General features: G+C 47.3%; 1 protein-coding gene across 3 annotated transcripts; it reads right to left on the bottom strand.

Moving 5' to 3' along the window:
• Window positions 1-1,292: 1,292 nt before the first annotated feature.
• On the bottom strand, window positions 1,293-24,442 carry TMEM45A (transmembrane protein 45A). 3 transcript variants are annotated; one of them, XM_055803047.1, is made up of 6 exons: window positions 24,295-24,442; window positions 12,118-12,327; window positions 9,744-9,956; window positions 8,845-9,029; window positions 6,627-6,772; window positions 1,293-5,247 (listed from the first exon to the last, which is right to left on the bottom strand). In XM_055803047.1, the coding sequence occupies exons 2-6, from the start codon at window positions 12,305-12,307 to the stop codon at window positions 5,154-5,156; spliced, it is 828 nt and encodes a 275-aa protein (XP_055659022.1). In that variant the 5' UTR covers window positions 12,308-12,327; window positions 24,295-24,442; the 3' UTR covers window positions 1,293-5,153. The 3 variants fall into 3 exon arrangements, with proteins under 3 accessions (XP_055659022.1, XP_055659023.1, XP_005237531.1); XM_055803048.1 differs by having other exon boundaries at window positions 1,293-1,582; XM_005237474.3 differs by lacking the exon at window positions 24,295-24,442 and having other exon boundaries at window positions 12,118-12,329.
• Between the last annotated feature and the right edge of the window lie 7 nt (window positions 24,443-24,449).

Genomic DNA, 24,449 nt, shown 5'->3' with positions numbered 1-24,449 from the left:
TGACCACACTGGGTGAGCTCTCATGGTTTCAGGCAACACTGTCCCAAGACTGGGCTGCCCATAGTGCATATGAGTGTCTCCCCCCGTGCCTCACTCCAACAGCAAGGCAGCATGAAGTCCCAAGTCACCCCCACCTTCCCAGGTGAGCCAGGCTTCTGCCACATGTGGGAGCTGCTCTGTCTTACATGGATCCAACGCCAAAACGTGCGTTTTACGTGACTGACTGACTGAGACAGGGCAGGTAGCCTGTCACCAGCTTTCCCTTGGCGTCAGCCCTGGAGTAAGCACTCACGCTGGCAATGCGGTTGGAGATTGCCACAAGCCCAGGGGATACAGTGACATTGGTACATTTGATTTTCTAATGCAAATTGGTTGATTCCCCAACTGGTTTATGTAAAGCTGCTTCTAGGTTCTTTTAAGTTTAGGACTGGTCATTTTCAGAAGTCTTATGCAACTCTTTCAGATTTGTGAGCAACCAGATGAAATGGGAATTTAGGAAGCACTGACTTTCTCTCCCTTGCCTGGAGAAATACAGAAGTTTTCTTACATGCCAGTGAGTGCATCCCACTCACAGTTCTCCATAGCTGACAACCCCCCCACCCCACCTCTGTCAAACATGTAGCAACATGGTATCAAAATGGAATGATGAGAGCAAGCCATGGGACTGTAATCTTTAATGAACAATCGATTTATCTCCAAAATGCAGTCTGAGAGTAGCCAAAATTATTAGCTCCTTTTTGTCAGGTACAGCCCCTAGTTTTAATGTTAGGAACTGGTGAAAAATATGAAGAGGACAAAATCTATACTGGCTAGCATTTCTTCAGATCTCTCAGTTTTTCTTTCAGAACGCATTTTCATCTTACAGCAGAAAAAGGGTTTCCTTTTCTTTAAAGGAGAAAAGGAGTAAAGTCAAACAAAATCCTAAATATTTTTATTATTAAGCTTGCCAAACAGATTCTGTTCATGCAGTTCTGTTTACTTGGCTTGCTGGCTGGTCCATCACGTATGACACAGGAGACCAGATCCAAATCTGGGACCTCCTTTTTCCATAACATTTGGCTGTCGTGGATCTGTGAAACTACTGCCCAGACCTCAAAAAGACTTGTTTTCACCTGTTTTGTAAATGACAATTAAACAGTAGAATCAAGGGAATTCAACAGGCAGCACTGACCTTTCCTGAATTCAAGTCCCACTCATTCAGATGGCTGGGTGGGCTGTGAGAGTAACCTACCTGTCCCACCCATCCTGCCCCATAAACTGCTACATTTTTTCCCATGAAAACACGACAGACATATGAATAAATCCATTTTATTTAAATAAAATTACAAGCATATCTTGTCTATTATAAACTACCATATGGTTGTTCAAAGGCACTGATATTTAACAATAAGTTAAATTTTCTTGAGAGCAGCTACCTTTTTCTGAGTGGCATTTGTAAACTTGTCAGACCCATTCAACTCAAGAAAAATCTGTTGCCAGTTAAATGCTGAAGGTTGTACCTTTGTCATCATCACAGGTGCCTTCTGCTGCTGTTCCCAGGTGTCTCTTTTGAACAGTGCTCGAGAAGAATGGGTCAGGTGTTCTGCAAGGCAAAACCCCACTCTGAAACAGGGTGTTTCTTTCCTTTGTGGCACCAAAACCACATCAGGCACAAAACTATGACACTCACTCTTTGTGTACTGTAAGTATTAAACATTAAATCCAAGAGACTGCTGTTGCCTTGAGGCTTCAAGACCTCTTTTTCCTTGCATTTCTTCGAGCTTAATAATGCAATGCCACCTTCTCTTATGCAAAGACAGAGTTTTTGCAAGAAGCCTGCCCTACAGTTCTGGGTCACAAACTGCGTTAGCCCCCAGGCCAGGCTTCTTTCACTGTATCTGTGCTAAACGTGGCTGTCCAAAAACCAGCAGGTGCACCTGATGGGCTTACTTGTCCAGTTCTCTGCTGGTGTACAGGAGATTCACAGCAGGGAGGCAGAGGGAGATCCAGGTGATACCACTCTGCAGGCCAGTCCTGCCCAGGTGTTCTCCCAAGGAAAGGCGCAGACCTGCGTCCCCAGCTGGATGGAGGTAAGGACAGAGCCAGGGCCACCAGGCTGGGGTGGCCACAGGAGGGACCGCAGCAGGCAGCCACTCTCCTGCCCATGGCACTGGAGGACTGGCACTTCTGGTTTCTGAAAAAGCAGTTTCTTCAAAAGGAGAGTTTGCTAAGCACCCTCCATGTTCACAGCTCACTCCGGTTATCGAATCCCTTGAGGCTCACTTCGTTAACTGATTTTGGCTTATTGCGGCAGACTTTTATATAATCCCCAAGTTCTCCTTCTTCACCACCATCTTCACTGCCCAGCACTGCAGAAGCTTTGTACCCCAGCCATTCTAACAGGAAAAAACCTATGCCCTTTAAAAAATCCCAGCCATTTAGAGACAGGAGTAATGTGGTGCAATGAAGTCAGGATTGTTGCCGGGTGTAGTGACATACTGCATTTGGCCGCTGCGTCCCTGTTGCAGTTAACAGGGCAAGCTCCTCAGCAAAGCTGTGGATCTTCTTTCTGGCTTACGCCAGCAGAAAATATGATCTTAATGGAACTACAGTAATGAAACTCAAGTCTTAGATTTGCAGAGCAGAGTAAATATCAATTAATTCAGAATTTACAGTGAGAGAACTGTAAAGCTGAGATGCGAAGCTACCAAAATGCCATACCAATACTTAGCTTACAGAATGTCCTGAGACAGGCTTCAGTAATGTTTGCAAAATTTCCAAGATGCTTCAGAGAAAGGCATGGAAGAAGGGCAAACAATTATTAAGAAAAGTGCTGATCTTTGGCTAGCAATCTGCAGTTTCCCATTTTACGTTTGTAAACACAGAAATGTATGTGAGCCAACTATTCCTGCTTTCCAAAGTAAATTCATCTGGATAATCTGGCACCCGATTACAAGTGTCATTTCACAATAGTTGACAAAGATCTAAAATAATTTAAGAAATGACAAACTGAAGTCTTCTGAGAAGACATATGAAAGCTAAGCCAGTTCATCATGCTTTTCTTCCTGCTTAGGTTGTCACTTTAGACATACAGCACCTTAGTATTTGTACAGTATTAAATATACTTGTCAAGAAAAGTAGTGAAGAAACATGCATTGTTCCTGCCTATGAGAAGCAAAGTACTTTCTGAAGATCTCCTTCAGAATAAATGACATCACTGATTTTGGAAAGGCATTGCCAAACCTGGCAGGCTAAAATTCAGCATTAACAGCATATGCAGCTAAGGAAGGTGCTCCTTGACAAAAGGGAGATAAAAAGTAGATCTTAAAAATGAAAGGAATGTTTATATTTCATCAAAGATAAAACAGCTTTAGAAAAAGCCTTTTTTTCTTTTTTCCTGGAGTCCTGGGATCCCTTTGAGCTATAGTTTTATTATCTAACTTTTTAAGCAATCCTCTTACTGCAGTTAGCAATTTCATGCCACTCATTTTTCTGGTTCACACTGAAAAAATATAAAGGAAACTCAAAAGTGGAGGGACCAGATTCTACAACTCTCATTCATCTACCAGAGTCCAGCTCTGCATTCCCTTGGGAGCATCTGGAAATATTTGAATAATAGAAGAAACACACTTCTGCAGAACCAAACCTCATGATCTGGCACTATTTAAACAGAATTTGTTGCCTTGCACTAGCCTGTTTCTGAAAATATTTAGAAAATAACATTTTTAGGAGGAGTCTTGAAGGGAAGGGGCTCTTGCCCAGAAATGCCACCGTACCAGTGGTGGATACGCAGCACGGCCCATGCTCCCAGCACCAGCCCATGCTCAGGCCTCTGGAAAACAGCGTAGGTGCTGCTGTGCCACGAGCTGCCGGGAACAGTCTTTCGAAAGACTCCTTTAGAGCCAGTGATGCCCAGAGTGATGTTTCAAAAGTCTGCCCTTTGGGGGCAGTGTCCTCATAAACAGCATTGTTTTCTGATGTCTTTTGTCACGTGTCAGTTATTTCCCTTTTGCTGAGGCTGGCACGCATCCCAAGTGATGCTAAGCACTGGGGAGAGCACCCTGCTTTTCATGAGATCAAGACGCCAGCTTTGGTGCAGAAAATAAATGCAATTAAAAACAATATTATTTTTTAATTCACTGACTGGTGGGTAGCTGGGCACGGAGCTACCATGAAGGCAACATCTGCCCTCCAACAGCTCACTGTGCAGTGCTGTGCAGGCTTCCTGGCGCTTGAGGGGTGGCACAGGGAAAAGGATGCAAATCCATCCCTTCCTGCCCACAGACCAGCACTGCCCACTCCTGGCCCAGGTGCAGGGTCCAGTCACGTCTCTGCTATAAAACCTGCAGAAATCCACCAAATTCCAACAAAGGAAGGGAAATAACTTTGGGAAAGAAGCTGGCTTTGTGGCTGGGTGCTGCCCCACTGGACAACATTCAGCCTTTCTGGAAAAGAAGCTGCTCCAGGTGCTGAGGGAAAGCAGAGTCACTGCCACTGCCCTTCAGTCCAAGGAGCAGGACCGTCTAGGCATGACATGAGTAACTCCAGTGGCTTTTCATCATCATTCACCTCTTTGCCTCTCCCACCAAGCTCATAGCTCTGTGGGAGTGAACACACTACACGCTCTTCAGGGAAACACTGAACAGGTTTGCACCGAGTAGTTCTTTCCATTTAACATAAAGCCACAAGCAAAGGCTTGAAGTTTTTACGCGACAGCCATAAGACTCTGAATTTTTATCTTATTCTACTGTTTTCCAGGTCTGCACAGTTACTTATGCACAGTTACTTGCAGGGCAACAAACACTCTTATTTGGACACCCTAATTATGGAAAGTCGTCCATTCAGCGGCAGCTGGAAAATGTTTTGCTTAGCTTTTAATGCAGCAAACACACAGCCTTCAGCATGCCACCTCATCCAGCCACATCTGTCTAATATTAGCCTGGTTTTCTTTGAAGCCTGTGATAAGCAAGGTACTAGTGCAGCCATCACAAATTGGTACCAAGCTTGCCCTCCACAAAATAAAGATGTAACTGTGTAGATGTAGACAGTATACAGGGGATGATATTTGCGTAACGAGTTGTAGTAAAGAATGAGTAAGATGGCAAAGAAACCTAGAAATGAGGTATCAGTTAGCCTAATGGTAGAGTGGGTAAACTACTCAAGCCACATTCATACTAAATTTCATCTTCTGACTCCTGATCTCGTTCAGATGTTTTCAGTAATCCCATTTCCATGGACTGGGACTGCTTAACCTTTGAGCGAACCGCCCTGGAAACAACAAAAAAGAGAGTTGACAACAGTAACTCAACAGCTCATCTGGCCATTTTCACATGGTAGAAACCTGCTCAACTCCTGTGTTTCACCAGGGACTTAGGATGACTGATCTGTGAAAGCTCGTGGTGGGCCACTGTGGAAGACATAGTAAAGAGGGCATAGTGACTTCAAGCAGAATCTGGGCAGAATTTAACTATGGGCCTTGGTGGTAGATACCTGTGTGTTAGCTCGAGCGGCTGCTGTGCAGGGCAAGCCTGTGCCATGGCACCCGTAGGTGCTGCCTTTGGCGATGCCGCCTGAACATACTGCTTGTAGGAGCTTGCTCCTGTGAACACAGCTAAGAGCGTACACCCTAAGCAAACCTCAGCGTGCCATCTAGAAAGTTCAGTGTTATGCAGGCACAAGGCCAACAGCTGCATTCGCTCAGAAGAGTACTGTCAAGCTGTGAAGAAGAGCGAGCCTGGCCAGCCTCCCCACGGAGGACCTGCGCAGTGTGCCCTGCTCACCCTGGGAGCCTTGCCTGATGCTGCAGCCGCTGCCCCCAGATCAGAGGGGATGTAAGGGTTGCTGTCACCTTCCCTACAGCTGCCATCCGTTACACAGCAGAGCTACCCAGCCCTGAGCGTTGGTGCCTTTCGGACTGAGAGCCACGCAGAACTGGCACCTTGGTGCAAAGCAAGGCTGCAAGGACCACGTAGGACTGAAGCATGATTAGATAGGGCTAATTAGAATGGTAGGGGTAAAGTCAAGGGGTGAGAAGCATGTTTAGGACAGTGCAGGCCAAGGCTTGGTAGGGTCCTGCAGGCAGAAGGTGATCACACATGGCAGGATCAGGCCCATTTTTACAGCCAAGTTGACACCGCAGTTGGAATTTTGTCAGAATTAGCATGGGGCTGCAAGGAAAAGGGCTAACTTTAGAAATTAGGTGATGAAACTGGCTAGTGAAAAAGAAATTTTGTCTGATCACAGGAAATTGCTAGCAATGGAACCTGTCCCATAATCCCCAAAGATAAGTCACGAAGCCTGCTGACTAAGCCATTGGAATTAGTAGAGATGAGCACTGAGAAGAGGCTGTAGGGAAAAAAAAGCCTCTCATGCTTCTAACTTTATAGGCACTTACAAATGGGGAAGACTATCAAAAAAAGCTCATTTTATGTCAGAAGCATTATGCTCTCAGAACTGTACATTATGAATGCTTTTCACCATTCTACTGAAGCAATGAGTCATGTTGTCTTCATTGATCACATCTATTTCAATTTTACCTTGCAAGACAATCACTTTCTACAAACCCTTTGATTTGGCAGTGAAAGTCTTCTAAAATAAAGCTCCTGTTAGACAGTATCTCCAACATTTTAGTGTTTCAAGTCACTTACCAGCTGACGATTGTGTAATTCACTGCAAGTATAAGAAAAGCAAAGGCATAATGCCAGCAATAGCACATGGTCAGGAACATCATATTAGTATGATCCGTCTGATTCCACTCTGGGCTCCCATTTGGAGGATAAAGCACAAAGCCGATCTACAATAAAATAAAAGATATTTAGCGCATGCCATTTGATGCGTATCCTATGCTGTAGCGTGTGTTCTGCTACGCCATCACACGGCAGATGTTTCATTTTCTTCTAGTGCTGATTATTTCTGTGGTTACTATTAAAACCAAATTTTACAGCCACACTCAGATGCGATGGATCATTTTACACGGTTCTCTGCAGAAATGCCTTTGAAGATGCAGAGACGGTCCCAGAGCCCCCTGCTCATGCCCAGAGAACTAAGGACCCTGCCCGGAGTGCCGCAGCCACAGCTGCATCCTGTAAGGGCAGGGGCTGGTGCTCAGCCCTGCAACCATCTGCACCACGACCGCGTCGCCAACCAGAACACCTGCCTGGCCATCTGCACTGACTCACTTCTTCCCAACGGCGCCTGGGAGTGCCTTACACTGTTCGGAAGATGAATAATAAATTAATAAATAAAGGCAAACCATAAGTCTGTCTCTTCTGGGCCATCCAGAGAAAGGTCAGGGTTTGAAATCACATACAAATGGAGCTCTCTCTCCCCAGGCTATAGGCTCATGTGAAATACATAGCTGATTTGTTTATTCAGAGCTGGGAAAGATCAAATTTGTATTAATGCATAAGCTGGGAAACTGGCAGCCCTGTGGCTACACCAAGGTCTGCGTGACAAGCACCAGTCCCTCTGGCTGCCCAGTGCTGCCCAAAGCTGTCACTCAGCAGCTTAGCTGAGGATTTAGGTGCTGGGAAGAAGAGGAGAGGAAGGAGGAGGGGAGGGGTGCATTTTGCATTTCCATGCAGAGAATTCAATGAATGAGGGTGTTGATGATGCAGAAAGAAAGTCCCTTTGCCTTTTACAAGCCTGTCATGCTGCAGCCAGTACGTGGTTTTCAGTCCCACATACGGTTGAAGTCTGATGTGGGTGTGAAAAAAGCCACACTTAAATCTCTTGTATTTTTAGTTCTTCAGTTTCTTACTTTGAAACAGAAACTACATTGTCTCCAGAGCTAAAGAAATAACTTGTTCTAAAATTAGACTAGGCAGACAACAAAGAATAAATGGTTGCATCTAATTCCTCTTATGTAAAGCTTCTTGAATCACCAAAGAAAAGTTTACAAACAAGAAAATAAAACAGCAAATGTTGCAGCACCAGGTTCTCAGGTTCACTTATAGAAAAACACTGCCGTTTCAGAGGTCTGTCACCTTGCCAGAGCAAGTATTTAAATATTTGATTTGGTGCTGAGTGTCCAGTTCTCCTAAGGAACAGCAAACGTTTTTATTCATCCTGTCTGGCCAGCATATAAAAAAGGGAAACCAGTCTAGACATGCCGGAAAGACAAATCACTGAGTGACCTCAGTTCTCCTCTATAAGATGAAACACACACCAGCACTAGCACTCCTGCTTCTTTGTTACAGGATCGCAGCGGTTCAGACGTTCTCTCTTCGTCTGACAGCAGAGCAAGTGTCGCTGCCAAACATCTATTAACTGGATGGAATCACAGGTGAGTGGGGGTGTGGAAGCTGCATTTTGAAAAGTTCTGAGGGGACCCACATCCCTGAAACAGTAAAGTTTTGGCTGCTACCTCTGCTCAGTTTCCAGAGCACTGGAAAAGCAGGAGGCTTTACATCCCTCAACCTCTTAACGCGGATCAGGAGCTTAAATACCTTCTGAGCCCGGCAATGGCAATGAGGGCTCGGCCGCGCCTGCCAGGGACCCCACGGGCAGCACTCGGGAGACTCCGCAAAGGGCAGCACACACGGCTGCCTCCAGCCCCTGCCAGCGGGCTGGGGTTGGAGAATGGCCAGTGACTGTAGCGAGGGACAGCTCAAGAAAACCACTTTAGCTTTTGTACTGATTCAAATAAAAGGCATTAAAAGTAAAATGGCTGCTGCTTCTTGTGTAAAATGTATGTGAGAAATACTTCGCTCTCTTTAAAGGGACATTAAGAGTGTATTGTCTTCTATGAGTCCTTTGAGGTCTGTGCTGAAAGGATGTATTTTATCACCTGTGAAACCTCTGCAGAGGGGTAAATGACTTACTTTTGGTGAAAGAAGAAATTCCTAAGGCAGAAGAGTGACCTACCTGCCAGAACCAGCTGCCTTGTAATATGCAGAGGCTTGTACGGAGCATCTCTAGCACGATACTGCCACGGAAGAAAACTTCCAGAAATACGCAGATGGCAGCTCCAAAGACAGCGAACAGCAGTAACTGATGAACATGAACATCCAGCATGGCTCTCCCATGAAGATGGTAGCAAAAGAGAAAACCTGGAATAAATTAAGTGATCGGTTTAAGATATTTTCTTCCCTTGTAATGTCCCTGCATCTGCTTTTAGAAAACAGTGAGCCTTTGACATTTCTCTGCCAACATCACCCTCTCAGCTGAACTGAGAGTAGTTCTGTAAGACCAATGCCTACATACTTTGTACTCCCACTCTCGAGCTCAGACCAGGAAACTGCATGGGAAGCCACAGCTCTGTCACCTTTCGATTAAAACACGTTAACAAAAAGTCTAATTCATCTGTCTCTGCAATGTAACAAGAGGGATACTATGAGATATACTGTGCGTACAGAAACCATAAACTGAGCATGTCCCCGTGCAGTGCCAAGGTGCCACTGCTGTGCAGGTAAAGGCACTTCAGCTAACAAGCTATGTCCCGTGTCAGTGCGTATGTTGAAGCTACTGAGCACTTACCCAAAACCGGCCTGTGCTGCTATTTACACAACATCTCTGCTGCTGTCTGAGCCAGCTAGGAGAGCACACGTGCACCTCTACAATGTGTGATGGTGCTCTGGGCTGCAGTGCAGATGAGCCCTCAGCAGTGTAAGCAGGGCCAAGACGGACCTTTTCCACACATTTCAGGGCACTAAACACCAGCTCCCACAGGCTCATTCTCTAATGCTGATTTGACCTTCCCAGACCAAAGACCGATACCCCTCTGCAAGCTTCACACGCACCTCTGCAGGGAGAGGTAAACTGACCTTCAATAAACACTGCTAAGGACAGCATCATCCTGTCCGTGGCCACTGGCAGTGCACTGGTCCCGTGAGCCACGATGTCAACCAACCCCGAAATGCCGTAGAAGAGGTACATGGTGGCATGCTGCCAGTTCATTAAGTGATCCCAGTGTTTTTCCTCATAATTATACAACTTCAGATGTGGTCCATCAGGAGCAAACTGCTCAGCCACCATTCCTGTGCATGAAACGAGAAGTGCAACCATTTGTCCTGGTCCCTTAGGTACAGACTGATGTTAAGTCTTTACATAAGGCAACGGTATATCCCCACGCAGCATAGCACCAGGCAATTTGGGGTTTAGTCTGGCTGCCTGAGGATTGCTCTGGGTGGTCACTATGTTTTGCTCCCTCCTGTCCATTTCAGTCATTCCCAACTAAGTTTTTAACATCTTGTCCAAACTCAAGTGAAAATGCATGGAGGCCTCAAAGATATTAATTTAATACATTTTTTTTCCAAGAAAATAGGCAGTGGAGAGATGAAATAAGCTGCTTTGCTGAAGGAAAGACCACAGAGTGAACTCAAGCATGTATTAAGCTTCATACAGTCCAGAGAGGAGAAAGCCAGAGGAAACCAGGCTGCAGCTCCACTCCTGGTGGGACTGTTTGCATCTTGCAGTTTCCAGCCATGAAAATGGAGACAGCTATTCTATGCTGGTTTGTTTTTTTTTTTAAAAAAAAAAAACCAACCAAAAAACAATTGCTATTGTCTGACTGAATTTTTCAGCTGCCTTTCCCAGTGGTTCAAACATGAGTATAACACATGCTGAAGTCCCCAAAAGAGAGATTTACTATTTCAGTCCCTTGTGATGTGCAAGGTGGCAGAGTTCAGACTCTGAATTCAAAGGGGACGTTTCCTGCAAAGCCATAAAAAGCAATCCGTCCCCTGTGCCAATCTATTAAAGGTCCCATGAGAGCGTATATCAAGTTAGTATTTGGATTGCTGCTCCACCACCTCCCTTACCTTGGCCCCTCGGTGTCTTGCTAGCTAGCTGCAGTACTCCAGCAAGGGGAAAGCTGCTTTTAGATACTTTATATGATCAATGAAGTTTGGGAAGGATTTAAAATACATTATGCTTTCAAAACATTAAAGTTAATTATATTGTTTATAAAACGTGGGTCAGTGTCCTGCTAAGTAGACATGCTGCAGAGCAAATGCAGTGTTTTCCCATCTTAATTTCAAGTTTTCCTAACACAGAAACAGAACAGTTTACTCCTGCTGCTGCTTTTATTGTTTGTCCTAGCCAGGCTTTCTGGTCCATGTTTTTGACTGGAAGAAATGACCATACATTAAAATAATAGCTTTTTGTTTCAAGGTGAAAATAAAAACACCAGATGACTGTTTTAGCTGCCCAACTACTTCTAGACACCGACAGATTTGTAGGAAAGATGTCCCCACTCACACCTCAAAATGAACACCTTTATTCAGGGTTTGATAATTCTTCAAGGCACATCAAAGAGTAAGCTGTATGCACAGCATCACTTCAGCGTTGATGTATCCTAACTGATACATCCTGGAGAGGAAAGAAAAGCAAGAACAAGACTTCAGCACAGCCTGCACCTTGGTTAGAAACCAGGCAACTCTGAGCAACTGAGGAAGAGTGGATAGATAGAATCTAAGAATCTAAAAATACTTAAAAATAAGATCCTTTTCAACTTGAGAGCCACATCTGCTGAGCTCCCCAGGTCCCCTGTTATTTAGCTCACTTACCCTGTAAAGGTAAAGGGCTAACATACAGCATGCTGGAATGAGAACAAGAACTAGGCGCTTGCAGCCAGCTGCACAGCTCCCTAAACCACCCCCGTGGGCTTGTGCTCAGGCCAGTCCACAGCAGCAGAGAAGCAACATCCCCAACCCCATTGCAACAGTCCTGCAGCAATAAGATGGAGTTCAGTCTTTCTTTGTGCATATTTTCACTTTTGAGTGACAGCAATGAAGAAGCATCTGCATTTACATATTTTATCAGCAGCTCAGTGGAGGCTGCCAATATCTGAGATAGCTGGATTTGAAACAGCAGATCAGTGTCCCCGCAGTCTGGTGCTCCCAGGCTTCAGGTGAGAGCCCCTTGCCCAAACCCCTCATCTCTCTCCCTGAAGGAGTGCACATCACATGGACACTCCGATGGACCAGCTGTGCAGTAGTCAGGAGGCATCAAAGAAGCTCCAGAAGAGCGCTATGGATGGAAACCACTAGCTCTTAGATTCATCATGTTTAAAGGACAAAATAACAAAATGCAATATTTTGTGAGATATATTTCATCAGAGAACAAATATTTTTTTTAAAAAAGAAGTGTTAAAAGGCACAGACTTTTTGCTGCCTGCCCCAAGTCCACCTTACTTACCAATGAGGGCAAAGACAGCTTTGATGATCCCTTCAACAAACTCCAGGCGCTGAAATCCTGCCCTGGAACCAAGGTAGCAAATGTTCTTGTTTTTTCGACAGGCATACTTCAGTGGATACTTCACTGACCACCACAAGCCAAAAAGAAGGAAAAAGCTTCCAGGGAGGGCATGCCCTTTGAAATTGCCCATGGTCTTCTGCTAGGCAATACCTGAGGGTGAAACAAATGCAGATTGATTATGGAAATAGTCGGGGAATTCTGTGGGTTATGATTTCAAAGTATCTCCTTGCACAGGTCAAAAGGGTGTCCCTGAATTAAGTACTCACACCTTATTTAAAAATAAATTTGGGTGCTTACCTCCCCTGGTTGTTCCAAAGACCCAGCCAGTTTCCCCAGTTTCACAGCTTTGCAGAACAAGAGTGAGAGACCCAACTGCAAAGCAGCTGGCCTGAAACACAGAGCTGGCTGTCAGCACGTAGAGAGAAAAAAAGCCATAGTGCACTATGTCATGCTGCTGAAGTGGTACTAGCAAAAGAGAGAACATGAATATTCACAATTCACCTTTAGACAGGTTTTTGTTTCTTTACTCCACAAACAGAAATCAAGTCAATACCCAGCTGAAGGAAAAATTAATTGCATGCAGTTCCCATGGCTGACTATTCACTAATAAATTGTATTTTGTATTTCAATCCAGATGTCTCATTATGATTTACAAACATCAAGTCATTCTCAATACTTGAGGTGAATTATGTACCCGCAACTAGACCCATATTATCAAGTGCACTGCGTGATAAGGCAATTAGTTGGACAGTGTTATACAGTCATTTAGAAGCAGTGCCACTAATAAAGCCTAGTAATTCTGGGTCATTGTCCCAGATTTTAGAAGAGTTAACTTAGCTCCGATAGCTTCTTCATTAAAATGACAGTTCTAACGTTAAACTGCCATTTTTCTTTAGGTTATTGTAAACTGAGTTGTTTTGCGTCGTGACCCAAAGGCACACTAAAACTTTGCACAGGCAATAATCAAGAAGAACCACTTCAGAAGCGCTGGCAACCTGTACTTTCTGTTACTGGCATTTCTGGCTTAAAAATCCTATCACCGCACTACACTGGAGCCATCCAGTTATGAATAGAACATGGAGGCTTTGGTATATTTTTCTTGTCAGTAAGTATTTCCTATGGTCAGCTCTGCATAAGAAGTTTTAAACTGTGGCTTGTGGGCCATGGAGTACTTGCAGATAGTTCACGTAATGCTGTCTAGTCATGTAGCATGAACCCTCTCCTATTTCTGGAGGCTAAACTCCACTGAAAGCATGAATTTATTTGTTTTTTTGGAAGAGAAACTTTTCCACATGCACAGGTCCTGAAGCTGCCATAAGACTATTACCCAACTGCATGAGGAGAGATGACCTACATAGCCAGAAAAGAGAGAGAAAAAAAAAAAAAAAAAAAAAGACAGTTCATGTGTAGCACGAGGCAGGCTGTGATTGAAACAGGGATGCTGAAGAGGATCCTGCCCCTGCTGACCACCCCTCTGCTCCCAGAGGTGATCTTTCCCACTGTGTAAGGGCTGCAGGAGGACAGCAGTGGGCTCTGAAAGCTTTGCCTGGATAAAGCTCCCCTTGGCTAGTTTCTAGGGCAGGATTACCGAAGTACCAGAGATGCTGGCTGCTCAAGCCAGCCGGCTCCTGGCGCATCCCTGCAGGTGCCACTGGGGCTTGCACCTGCCCATGGAGACCTGGCCTGGCGGCAAGCGTGAGGGTGTGAGGGTGCCGTGGGGCAGCAGCACCCACCAGCCATGGGGCAGCCACAGGGCCAGCCAGGGATGCCTTTGTGCACTCTCATGGCACGTGAAGGGCTCCATCTGGGGCATCTTCTCTCTGGAGAAGGGCTCCTGCATGCCACTTGTCTCCCATTGGGAAGAAAAGCTGGGGTGCCGTGCCCCGCTGCCGTGGGGGCCTTTGCCTTGCCTGGGGGCTGGTGGCCGCCAGGGTCACAGCAGCAAAAGCCACGAGAGCAGGGAGCAGCAGCAGGCCCGCCAGGCAGCACAGGCACCCCACCACCAGCATGGTGCTGAGCACCTCCACCTCTCCCCCCAGCAACCTGAACTGAGCTCTGACCCCCCTGGGGTGCAGCACAGTTAGTGGTGCCATCATCCTGCTCCTGGGCTGAGCATCCCCCAGCCCGGGGCCGGCTAGGCACCACAGGAGGAGGAGGTGGCAGCCAGGGGTCCAAGGCCTGGGAGACCCTTCCCCTGCCTCCCCCGCCACCCATGACACCCTGCTGGGCCGATGCCTGTGCGCTTTATCTGCAGCTGGGGAAAGCCCTGCTCGCTCTCCAGCAGCCTCCAGCGCAGTTGGGCTTTCAGTGGTGTGTTGCAGAGCTCAGCCCCACAGGTCGGATCCAGCCCCCGATCTCACAGAAGAGGTACCTCATTTTGGGACACCTTTAATTCAAAGAGTCTCGTGCCTCACTGCCAGTACTCACTGCACCCTTGTTTGCATCAGAAAAGGGCAGCACTAACAGAGACTGAAGTTTTAGGCAGTCGCCTAAACTTTGCTTTAAACTTTGAAACACTTCTTTTGCTTTAAAAGCCTTGATTTCTGGTTCTTCTAAAACCTGCTGGCCTGAAAGGCACTGCTGTCTTTTCAGACACGTTGGGTTTTTCCCTCCTCTGAATGAAAGGAAGAGGGGAGGAGTGGGGGGCAGCCTTTCCTCACCCTGTGTCTGATCTCATTGAACACCATTCATTAGAAAAAACATATTCATGACATATCTCGTCATTCATGGTGGGTACAGAGCACTCCAAATGGAACGGTTTACCCTGCACCCCATATCAAAGCAAGATACTGGATTGAAAAGGTGAATTAACCCTATGAAACGCCTCCCTCTGTGAGAGTACAGCCGCAGTAAGAGCCAGGTGAAGAACAGCATGTTAATGTCATTTGTAGTGCACAGTACACAAAACTTCAAAGGCAATTCTCAAATTACTGTAAAATCACACCTGGGTTACCTAGAGCTCTAATCACTGCAGGACTTTTCTGCCCTACATCGGAGTAATCCATTGAGATACTCTGCTTAAAACTATTTTTTACCTTTCAACACAAGGGAAAAGAAGAAAAGCAAAGGACTGACACAGCAGCTAGTGCTGCATGTCAAATATAAACCAAACACAACCAGGAAAATTGGGGGGGGGGTTGCTATAAACAATACAATCACATATTATTAGTTTTACAGAGTGTAAACTTCAGTTTGAGTTCATTCAAAGATGTTGGGGGTTATCTGCAGAATTTCTCTGGAAAGAGGCAGTGCAGTCCGCCAGCCAGCTGTCGTGGCAGACCTTCAGAACACTCACTCCCAATACAGTTGGCTTCAGAAAGGAGTTGTATGAATTATACTTTAACTCCTTAGTAAACTTGAAAACGTCACGACAGAGCTCACCTTAAACTGATTAAACTTCCCAATTCATGAATTTTCTCTTATCAGGCTTAAGAGTTTATTTCGACCAGGCTAGAAGCCAACTGCCACCACCTACGGTTTTGATGTGACAGTTTTGCCTGCAAGCGAAGCAGGGGGCATCGCATGGTGGGGCTTGGTACCACATAAGGATGTGTGAGGGTAAGCGGAGCCTGCCCTGCGGGATCGGGGGTGTGTAGGAGGTGTGAGGCAGGGGTGCGACAGGAGGTGAGAGCAGAGGGGGGCAGGACTGCAGGCTGCTGCCTTTCTGTGCTGTGCTTTGGCATCCCCCTGTGTGGCTCCTGCCAGCTCTCCTGCACGGATTGGGAGCCAGCCAGTTTCGGTAGCCGAGGTGCTATTTATTGGATAAAAGATGGCATCAGCATGTTACGACAATACTTAATAAATTTGACAGTTTGGTTTTTTTTACAAAGCTTTATTTCATAAGCTAGTAAGCAAATCACTAGAGGGCTGATGTTGCAAGACCTGCAAATCCCAGACCCTCTTTTATTCAGTGATTTCAGGGCCAGGGGTGCTGGCAGAGCTGCAGCCGTGTTCTTAGCAGCAAACCTTCCTTGCTGCCCACCACCTTCCCTAGAGTACATCATCTGCCAGAGACGCAAGCAGAGAAAACCTGGAGGCTGCCCCACAGCTGGTGCCATGAGGTTTGGGTTCAGCCATGCCAGGGCTGCCCACGCTCCCTCCGCTGCCCCCCAAAGCCACCACACCAGGTGCCGCATGCGTCCCTGCAGCCGCTGACCTGCTTGCGAACCTCAGCCCTGCCCAGACCCTGCTCCTGACGCTGCCAGGCAAAGCCAAGGTGCTGGTGCCTGCAGGGTTTGGCTTTCCAGCAAGTGCACACAGACCCCTGCCCATTGCTGACGGAGGCGCCCCCGCTCCCAGCAGTGCGTGCCCCAGCACCCCCGGCAGGCTCACTCAGCTTTCCACATCTCACCACCCAGGACTCTCCCACCACCACCAGCCATGGCGCCACAGCAGGCAGGGCACCAGCAAATTTTGGACTCTGGCAAAGCGAATTTTGGACTCTGGCTGAGGGGAAGTTCCCCACCACCACCCCCGCAAGGAGCGTGCCCAGGAGCCAGACGAGGTGCATGCTCCAGCCCAGACGTGGGCTTTCCCCAGCAAGTACTCCTTGAAACCCCACTTTTGGGAGGTGTGGGGCATGCCAGGAGGGGAGGCTCTGTCAGGGTTCAAGGGCACCCATAGGCTTTAACTGCCCCAACCAGCCTCACCCTGGACCCCCATCCTGGCAACCCTGCCCAGGGGCCCATGGTCACAGGGGAACTGTAGAAAAAGGTAATTGGGCACAATTATGGCAATAAACTCTATAATTGAAGTAGTTTATAAATTTTAAGTACCACGTAATGTTTCTGCAGCCAATTGGAATAAGGAATGAGAATAATTTACAGCTACTTGTGAATGGGAGATGCTTTTTTCTTTCCACACGTGAAAACTCCCGGCACGGTTTGCCTTGCGATAGTCACAGAAAGCTCTGCCTGCATGATTTGGGCTTTTCCAGCAATTAGAAAGCTGCACAGTATTGCAAAAGTGTTTTACACTCAAACTTTGCTGACCAAATATAGGTTGTTGATGGTTGCCTGCAAGTTCCCTCTGCAGCAGTAATGCTTTGTGTGCCTGGGATGTTCATCCCTCGGTTCAGGCTGCACCTTACTTCTTAGGGTCAGAAGGGAATAGAGGGACCTGCTGGCAAAGGAGGCGGTGGAGAAAGGCAGTTTCTAAGTGAGCATTCGAGAAAAGGTCTGTGTTTTTGTGAGGACTGAAAGCTGTCTTTTTAGCCTGAAAATTATCTTACTTACACCAGCAGAAGCATGAAAGGCAGGCAACAGACAGACTTACATGGTTGATTTAAACATCCTCTGACTTTTTTGGGAGGGATGTTTCATAGCATTTCCAGTTTGACTCCTGATCTCTCAAGGCCACCCATGTGGGGACTAAGGCAGGATGGTGAGTGGTATGGAGAGACTAGCTGTACCAGCTGCTTATTCAGACAGGTTCTCAATCGCTGCTTGCAGGACCAGATCGGTCTCCCCTTTTCCCCTTTTCCCTCTAAGAAATGGCAGGGTCTAGGCAGCGCACCCTGCACCGGTGGGGCCAGCAGCCACCGAGTCAGCCAGCCCTGCGGCACAGCTCCCTTCCCCGCTCCTCTCCCAGCAGCCTGCCTTGCAATTTCCTGTGTTTATCAAGCCCTGCACTTGAGAGAACTGTCAACCAGAAATGTGGGGGTTTTCCAGAAATGACACGTTACAAGGCCACAAACTCACCGTGCTGGAGTGCCTTCATTTCTGCTGCAGAACCATATGGTAACAAAAGTTTAACCCAAAGATTAAACATTAGCAAATTTACTGCAATGGTGAAACCGAAGTGTTATTTTCCTCTCATAGGCTAGATTAGGCAACAGTGATGTGGAGTTTAATATTTGATACAAAATGTTTATTTTGCAAGAATCTATCATGATGTCAGTGAGAATAATGCACCCAGATAAGAGGAGGAAACACCACATTTGTATACGCTTTCTAATCAGTGCACAAGCTGTGATCATACAGCTTTTACCAAAAACTGGAATCCAGCAAACTGGAATGCATCTAAGACAAAGAAAATCACCAACAAGTTCACTTCAGTAACCAAAGTTTCCTACTTGCACTTAAAGATGCATCCACAAGGCAAATGCCCTTTATCCTGCAGCCATTAAATGGTACCCATCACGGAGAGCCATGCTGCTCTGGAAAGCCATGTCTGCTGTAACTACTTTGTTCACTAAATACAGCACCGATTTCATGTCATGACTGAAAGTGTTTCAGCAACTACAGCCCCATGTTTCCAGATGAGATCACTGCTCTGGTGTTAAGGAAATACTCAGCCGGCACCTATAGCTCCCCCACAATGAAACTGGAATGAAGTGCTGTGTGTACTAATGAAAGCAGGAGTCAAGACTCCTTGAAATGCTAAAAAATGAGAGTACAGCCTCGATATTCTTGGCTTAAGGGTGTGAGAGAGAAGGATTTTCAGGTAATGTCATGAACAGGCAGCTCTGAAGCCTGTAAGTGAAGAATTCAACCCCTGATAAAATCTTCAGGCCTACAACACAGGGATGAAAACCAAAACTCCCCAAGAGGTAATGACCAGAAATCTATATAGTGGCGTTAAAAGGAGGGACTCAAAGGCACAGCCTCCCAGTGCTGAGTCTGGGCCCACAACCTGAACTGCTCTGGTTTGTCAGTGCCTTGCATCTGTCAGCAGCTCCTCCTTTCCAGGTACTTGTCCTTCCCAGCCCTCTGACAACCAGTGCTTGTCCTAGTTTCAGCTGGGATGGAGTTACTTTTCTTCTTAGTAGTTAGTACAGTGCTGTGTTTTGGCTCTGATGTGAGAACAATGTTGACAGCACACTGATGGTTTTAGTTGTTGCTGGGTGATGTTTATACTAAATCAAGGACTTTTCAGTTCCTTGGACCCTGCCAGCCAGAGGGCTGGGGGGACACAGGACACTGGGAGGGGACACAGCCAGGACAGCTGCCCCAAGCTGGCCAAAGGGCTATTCCATACCAGATGACATCATGCCGAGTATATAAACTAGGGGAAGAAGAAGGAAGTGGGGGGACATTTGGCGTTATGGCATTTGTCTTCCCAAGTAACCGTTACAGGTGATGGAGCTCTGCTGCCCCGGGGGTGGCTGGACACCTGCCTGCCCGTGGGGAGTGGGGAATGAATTCCCTGCTTTGCTTTGCTTCGCTTTGCTCTGCTTTGCTCTGCTTTGCTTTGCTTGCATGCACACCTTTTGCTTTACTCTTTTATCCCCACCTTTCCATGTTATTATTATTATTGTTATTATTGTTGTTCTTACCCCTTTATTCTGTTTAAATTATTAAATCGTTCTTATCTCAACCCTTGACTTTTACATTCCTTCCCAATTCTCCTCCCCATCACTAAGGGGGAGTGAGCAAGTGGCTGCGTGGTTGGTTGCTGGCCGGGTTAAACCATGACAGTGCTCCTTGCTGTGTTTTTTCATCTCTCATGACCCTCAGTTTCTGGCTTGCTTCCCCCTTTCTCCGTGCATCTGCTGACTCTGTTTCTGCTCCCAGAGCCGAGCAGGGTATCTCCAGGGATTGTCCAGGGACAACAAACACTCCACAACAACTGCACCATTGGCTCCCAGTACCAGAGCAGCTGCCACTGTGTGGAGATGGAAGTTTTGGTCTTCAGGACTGCCAGTTTGGAGCCTTTTATCAGATCACTGCAAGTTCAAGAACATACACATACAAAATTAAATCTTGTAGCTGCATGGGCTACATAAAAGTCATTTTTTCCTGCAAAAGATTCATGGTTTCTTTATTGGTCATAAACCCTGGTATTTCCTACCACTGCTGGAACTAAAGGGTGAAACAGCACGGGAACGTGAGTAAACCAGTGCCAGTACGAGCGCTGCCTGCCACGCCAGCACGCCTGGCTTCAGGCCCCGCAGCTGCCCCTGCCCACTGCAGCCGGCAGTAGCCACAGCCTGCTGTGGGGTGGCCTCCCGCCGTCCCCCCGCAGCCCAGCATGCCCATCCCCACAGAGGGCCACAGCCCTCTGTCCCCAAAGGGTCACAGCCCTGTCCCCGCACAGGGCCACAGCCCAGGACTTCCTTCCCAGTGCGGTGCTGCCGATGCTGGGCTCCTGGCAGTTTGGCACGCTGTGGCAGGTGTTTGGCTGTGTGCGGCAGCAGCTGAGCGCTGCAGGACGCGGCACAGTGGGAGGATGCACAGTGGTGGGAGGATTCGTGGCAGTGGGAGGATGCGCTGCGGGAGCTCCTCGCTCTCACCCCACACCAGCTCCCCACTCCAGCCCACCCGGTGCTGGGCTCAGCTTCCTGATTTTAACCTGAATTGGGCGAGCTGGTGAAATTCCTATATGCTCTCTCTTTATAAAGTCAGTTCCTTTTATCATCTTTAACACTGTTGGAGTCACTTCAATGAACAACCCCCGAGGGACACAAGGTGCTCCTGAAGGTCCGTGGTCAAGCAGAGGTCACGCTGCCAGTAAGAAGATTGTTCCTTGGATAACCTACAAAAACCGGTTTTGTGGGGTATAATCCCTAGCTCCTCCTTCTAGTCCCAGGTGTGCTTACCTATACATTCCCTGCTTCCTGAGCGACAGGCCAGGAAAATGCCAAGGGAGCCAAAGTCTGATATACCTACTGATGGTTTTGAGATCAGAGCCCTGCTCTGGAGAGGAAACAAAATGAAATACGGTTCAGTTTCTGTTGGTACCCCCTCTATGGACCTCCTCCTATGGTGTCTCAACAGTAGTGTCAGGGCTTCAGTGGAAGGCTGTCATAGGGAAGCAAAGTTCACAGGGCCACTAGACTACGACAGACATTTGTAATAAATGCTGATGACCACCTGGGCTGTGACAGAACCTGCATTTGACACTTAGAGAGTTCCTTACAGGCTCTTAGAAGTTGCTGCCATCGTTATTTACATTTCCAAATGCTTCTTGAAGGCAAGAAGGCACAATCAAAAAAAAAAGGGGATGGGTCTACTGAGAAAACGCTATGTGGTCTAAAATAGTATTTTCCACCTGCAAGGAAGCCAGGTCTGAAAGACAAAAGTGAGGAATTCTGTTCTTGGAGGACAGATCTTCAGGTATGAAGGACAGGGCTTGCTGACCTGAGCATGATTTATAATTCTTTGGTCTCAAGGGTTGCTCCCTTACCCTAACTACCAGTGACTGTGCAGAAAAGGCATTAAGATTTCTCATCGTTATGTGCAGTACCAGATATCGCGGTGACCAAAGCCTGTGAATGAGAACCTGGAATATTACAAAGAAGACACTACTTTAGAGAACCACCAAACACTAATAAAATACGGTAAGCAGAAGTGTCATGCTATGCTGTGCATACCACTAAGCTTTCATCCTAAGCATAGTCTCAAGATGACAAAAACAGGAAGGGAGCACATCTCAACAAATGCAAGAGCATCAATAAGTCCTTGATGGCGTTCATAGGAAGGACTGAGTTTTCTTACCAAAAAATTGCCAACAGGCTCAGTTACCCAATGCGATGCTCATAACAGCTCACACCTGGGCAACAAGCAGGCGACACTTGCAAGAGCTGAACTTCTCCTGTCCCCTGCTAGGGAGGAGACTGGAAACCAGGGGCACATGTGTCCAGAATATCGGGTTCTACTGGGACATGGTGCTGCATTCTGCTGTCTGTTCCTGCTGAGATCCAGGCACTTGTTCTGGAACCTCGGCTTTCTGAAATTAAATGATGCATTAAGACAGCCATTGTGCCTGTCTATGGAGGAGTGCAGTCAGGTAGTGTGAGCCCTCCGGGCTCTTAGATGGCAAAGTGATTCAGAATAAATGTCTAAGTCTCATGGATTTGGATGCCATAACCAATGATATGAATGCTTGGGGCTTGCAACATTGTGTTGTGATAAGAAGAAAAAGAAAGATTAAAAGCTTTGTGATTTCCACAAAGCCATGCAACATAACAGCTGGGATTTGCACCTAGAGCTTTGCCTTGGCTGACTTGCCTTTGTACCTGGGAGTTTTCTTTACCGTCTTGCCTGTCAAGACCAGGGTGCTTGGTGTGCTTGTCACAAGGGTGACCAAATGCACTGCCACTACCAACTATCGCTTGGGGGAAACATTCTCAACAGCAGAAGGCTGTGTGGAGGGGAAATGAAAGAGAAACACTAATGAACAAATGGAAGCCCTGGCAAAGCAGTCTGTAACATTGATAACAGCCGGGAGAAATGGCTGGCTGAGAGCTAACCCAGCCAGAAAAATCAAAATGCATCAGAGAAACAGGTACAGTTCCTCCTCACGGTACCACCTCATACTCACTAAATGGGCATCGGCTAGTGCTAAGGCAAGATTAGCAGAAAATGAAGAGTCCTCCATAACGCAGGGCTACAGTAGCAGCGGCTTTGGTTCCTGCTGCCCCTCAGACAACAGAACTAATGTAGGGAGCAAGAGTAACGCAACAGAGTAGGAGTTTTGTAATTCAATCAGAGCAGCAGCTGTAACAAGGGGCTGTATACTCTTCCAAACCCACTGCCATTACAGATGCTACACTCTGTACCTCAGAAATATCTCAAGTGCAAGGTCTTTAGCAAGAATATTAGGAATGTTGCTCAGATAGCATTAAAATGTTATAGCAGGCCCTGATTTAGACGTAAAATGATTAGAAGGGTCTCTTTTTTATCTTCTGGAGCAAAAAGCAGTGCCAGAACTCAAGGTCTGGCTCATGCTATGTGGTAAGACAGGAGTACTGCAGTAGACTGGCACTGTACTAAAAAAGAAGGTATTTTAAAAACAAAAGTTTAATTATTTATAATCCTTAGGTTTAGGAATTTGCCTTGCTCATAGCTAGGGAGAGACGATCAAAATGACTGCTGCTGCCAACGGCAAGTGAGCATGAGTATGTTTGGTCACATCTAAGAAATACAGTAGGAGCCAGTTGACAAGAGTTCTCGCAGGGAGAAGCCTGGATTCGCATAGTCTTCAGGCTGGAAACAAGGGGCCCATTTTTGTCCTGCTGCACTGGCTGTTAGCAGTACAGACCAAAATGGTATTTCCAGACAGATTCGATATGTAAGAAAGAGTAAACAGAGAGCAGTCTGCCTAAACACAGGCATAATTATTCAAGCCACTCCTCATGGTTCGTTTGACTTTTCCTCCCCAGCAGTTATTTCTACCCACACTTTCCACAACTGAGAAAAATCTGTTTGGTTTACCCAGCTCCATCTGTAGAGCAAAGAATACAGGGAAAGCCCACATAAGCAACCGTGGAAAGTGGCAAAAGGCATCTGAGCGAACCTCAGAAAGGCAACTCCAGAGTCAGTGGTGAATTTGCGTCTAAAATGGCTATTGGAATCGCTCCCTTTTACCAATTAAAAGGTGACTTGCAGTAGAACACATGCCGTAACTTAAAGAGGTCTACAGAAACGGTAATGTAAGGTGGTGCAAAGTTACACAGACTGGAGAAATCGCAATTCCTAGGTATGTAATGTAATCATCAAATATCCAGCTTAAAAATTAAGCATACTTTGTTTGAAGTACTTTGGTTCCTAAGCTCTGAAACTTCAGAAAGCCACGTATCAGAAAGACAATGAAATGTTGGATACCACGTTCAGTATTAGTGTTCTTAGGGGAGCAGAATACAATTCACAACTGAGAAGTTGAAACAAAATGTAACATATGCCAGCCCTTGAAAGTGTTTTTCCAAGGGTTATTCTGTTTTGCAGTAGAACAGAGAGGCTGAGATAGCCCACCCTCAGGGCTCCCCCCAATACAGTAGGTGGCCATGGCCACATTGAATTCCCTTGGTTTTGCTGGAAATGCCAGTTCGACGTGCGCCCCCCTTCTGGACACCCGAGGAGGAGGGAGGGAAAGAGAAATCACGCCAGAAACTTAAACCTAGACCGAACGTTTCGCTCACACCCTGACGCTTCATCCCGCTCCGCTCCACGGTACCGAACCGCCGCCAAAGCCCCGTTGGCGGGGTCGGCGCTGCGCGGGCGCGCAGGCTGCGCGGTGCCACAGCCGGGCTGCGCGGGGGGAGCCGCGGCCGCGCTCCCTGCGCGGGGCCGGACCCGCGGAAGGCTCACGGGGGCCGCTGCGGATCTTTCGCCCGGGGATACCACCCCACCCCCCCCCGCCCCTCCGGCCGGGGCTGCCGAGCCGCGTTGCCCTTACCGCGCCGCCGCCGTCCCTCGCCCCGCCGCGGGGCTCCGCTGCTGGCCCGGGCGACCCCCGCCCGCGGGACCCTCCAGCCGCGCCCGCCAGGGATGCGCCGCGGCCGCCCAGATGTTTGCGCCGCGGCCGCCCAGATGTTCCCCGGGCGGCCCCGC

This window comes from Falco peregrinus, chromosome 4 (assembly GCF_023634155.1).
Source record: "Falco peregrinus isolate bFalPer1 chromosome 4, bFalPer1.pri, whole genome shotgun sequence".
In the NCBI taxonomy this organism is placed as follows: Eukaryota; Metazoa; Chordata; class Aves; order Falconiformes; family Falconidae; genus Falco; species Falco peregrinus.
The sequence above is the reverse complement of the archived record's forward strand: the minus strand, read 5'-3'. Positions and strand labels throughout refer to the sequence as shown.

Excerpts from the sequence above, each read along its gene's own strand:
- TMEM45A (XM_055803047.1), bottom strand. The coding sequence starts at position 12,307 with ATGGGCAATTTCAAAGGGCATGCCCTCCCTGGAAGCTTTTTCCTTCTT. Across the intron at positions 9,957-12,117 it reads AGCTGTCTTTGCCCTCATTG|GAATGGTGGCTGAGCAGTTT; the intron begins GTAAGTAAGGTG and ends TTTCATGCACAG. Across the intron at positions 6,773-8,844 it reads AAGGCAGCTGGTTCTGGCAG|ATCGGCTTTGTGCTTTATCC; the intron begins GTAGGTCACTCT and ends ATTTTATTGTAG.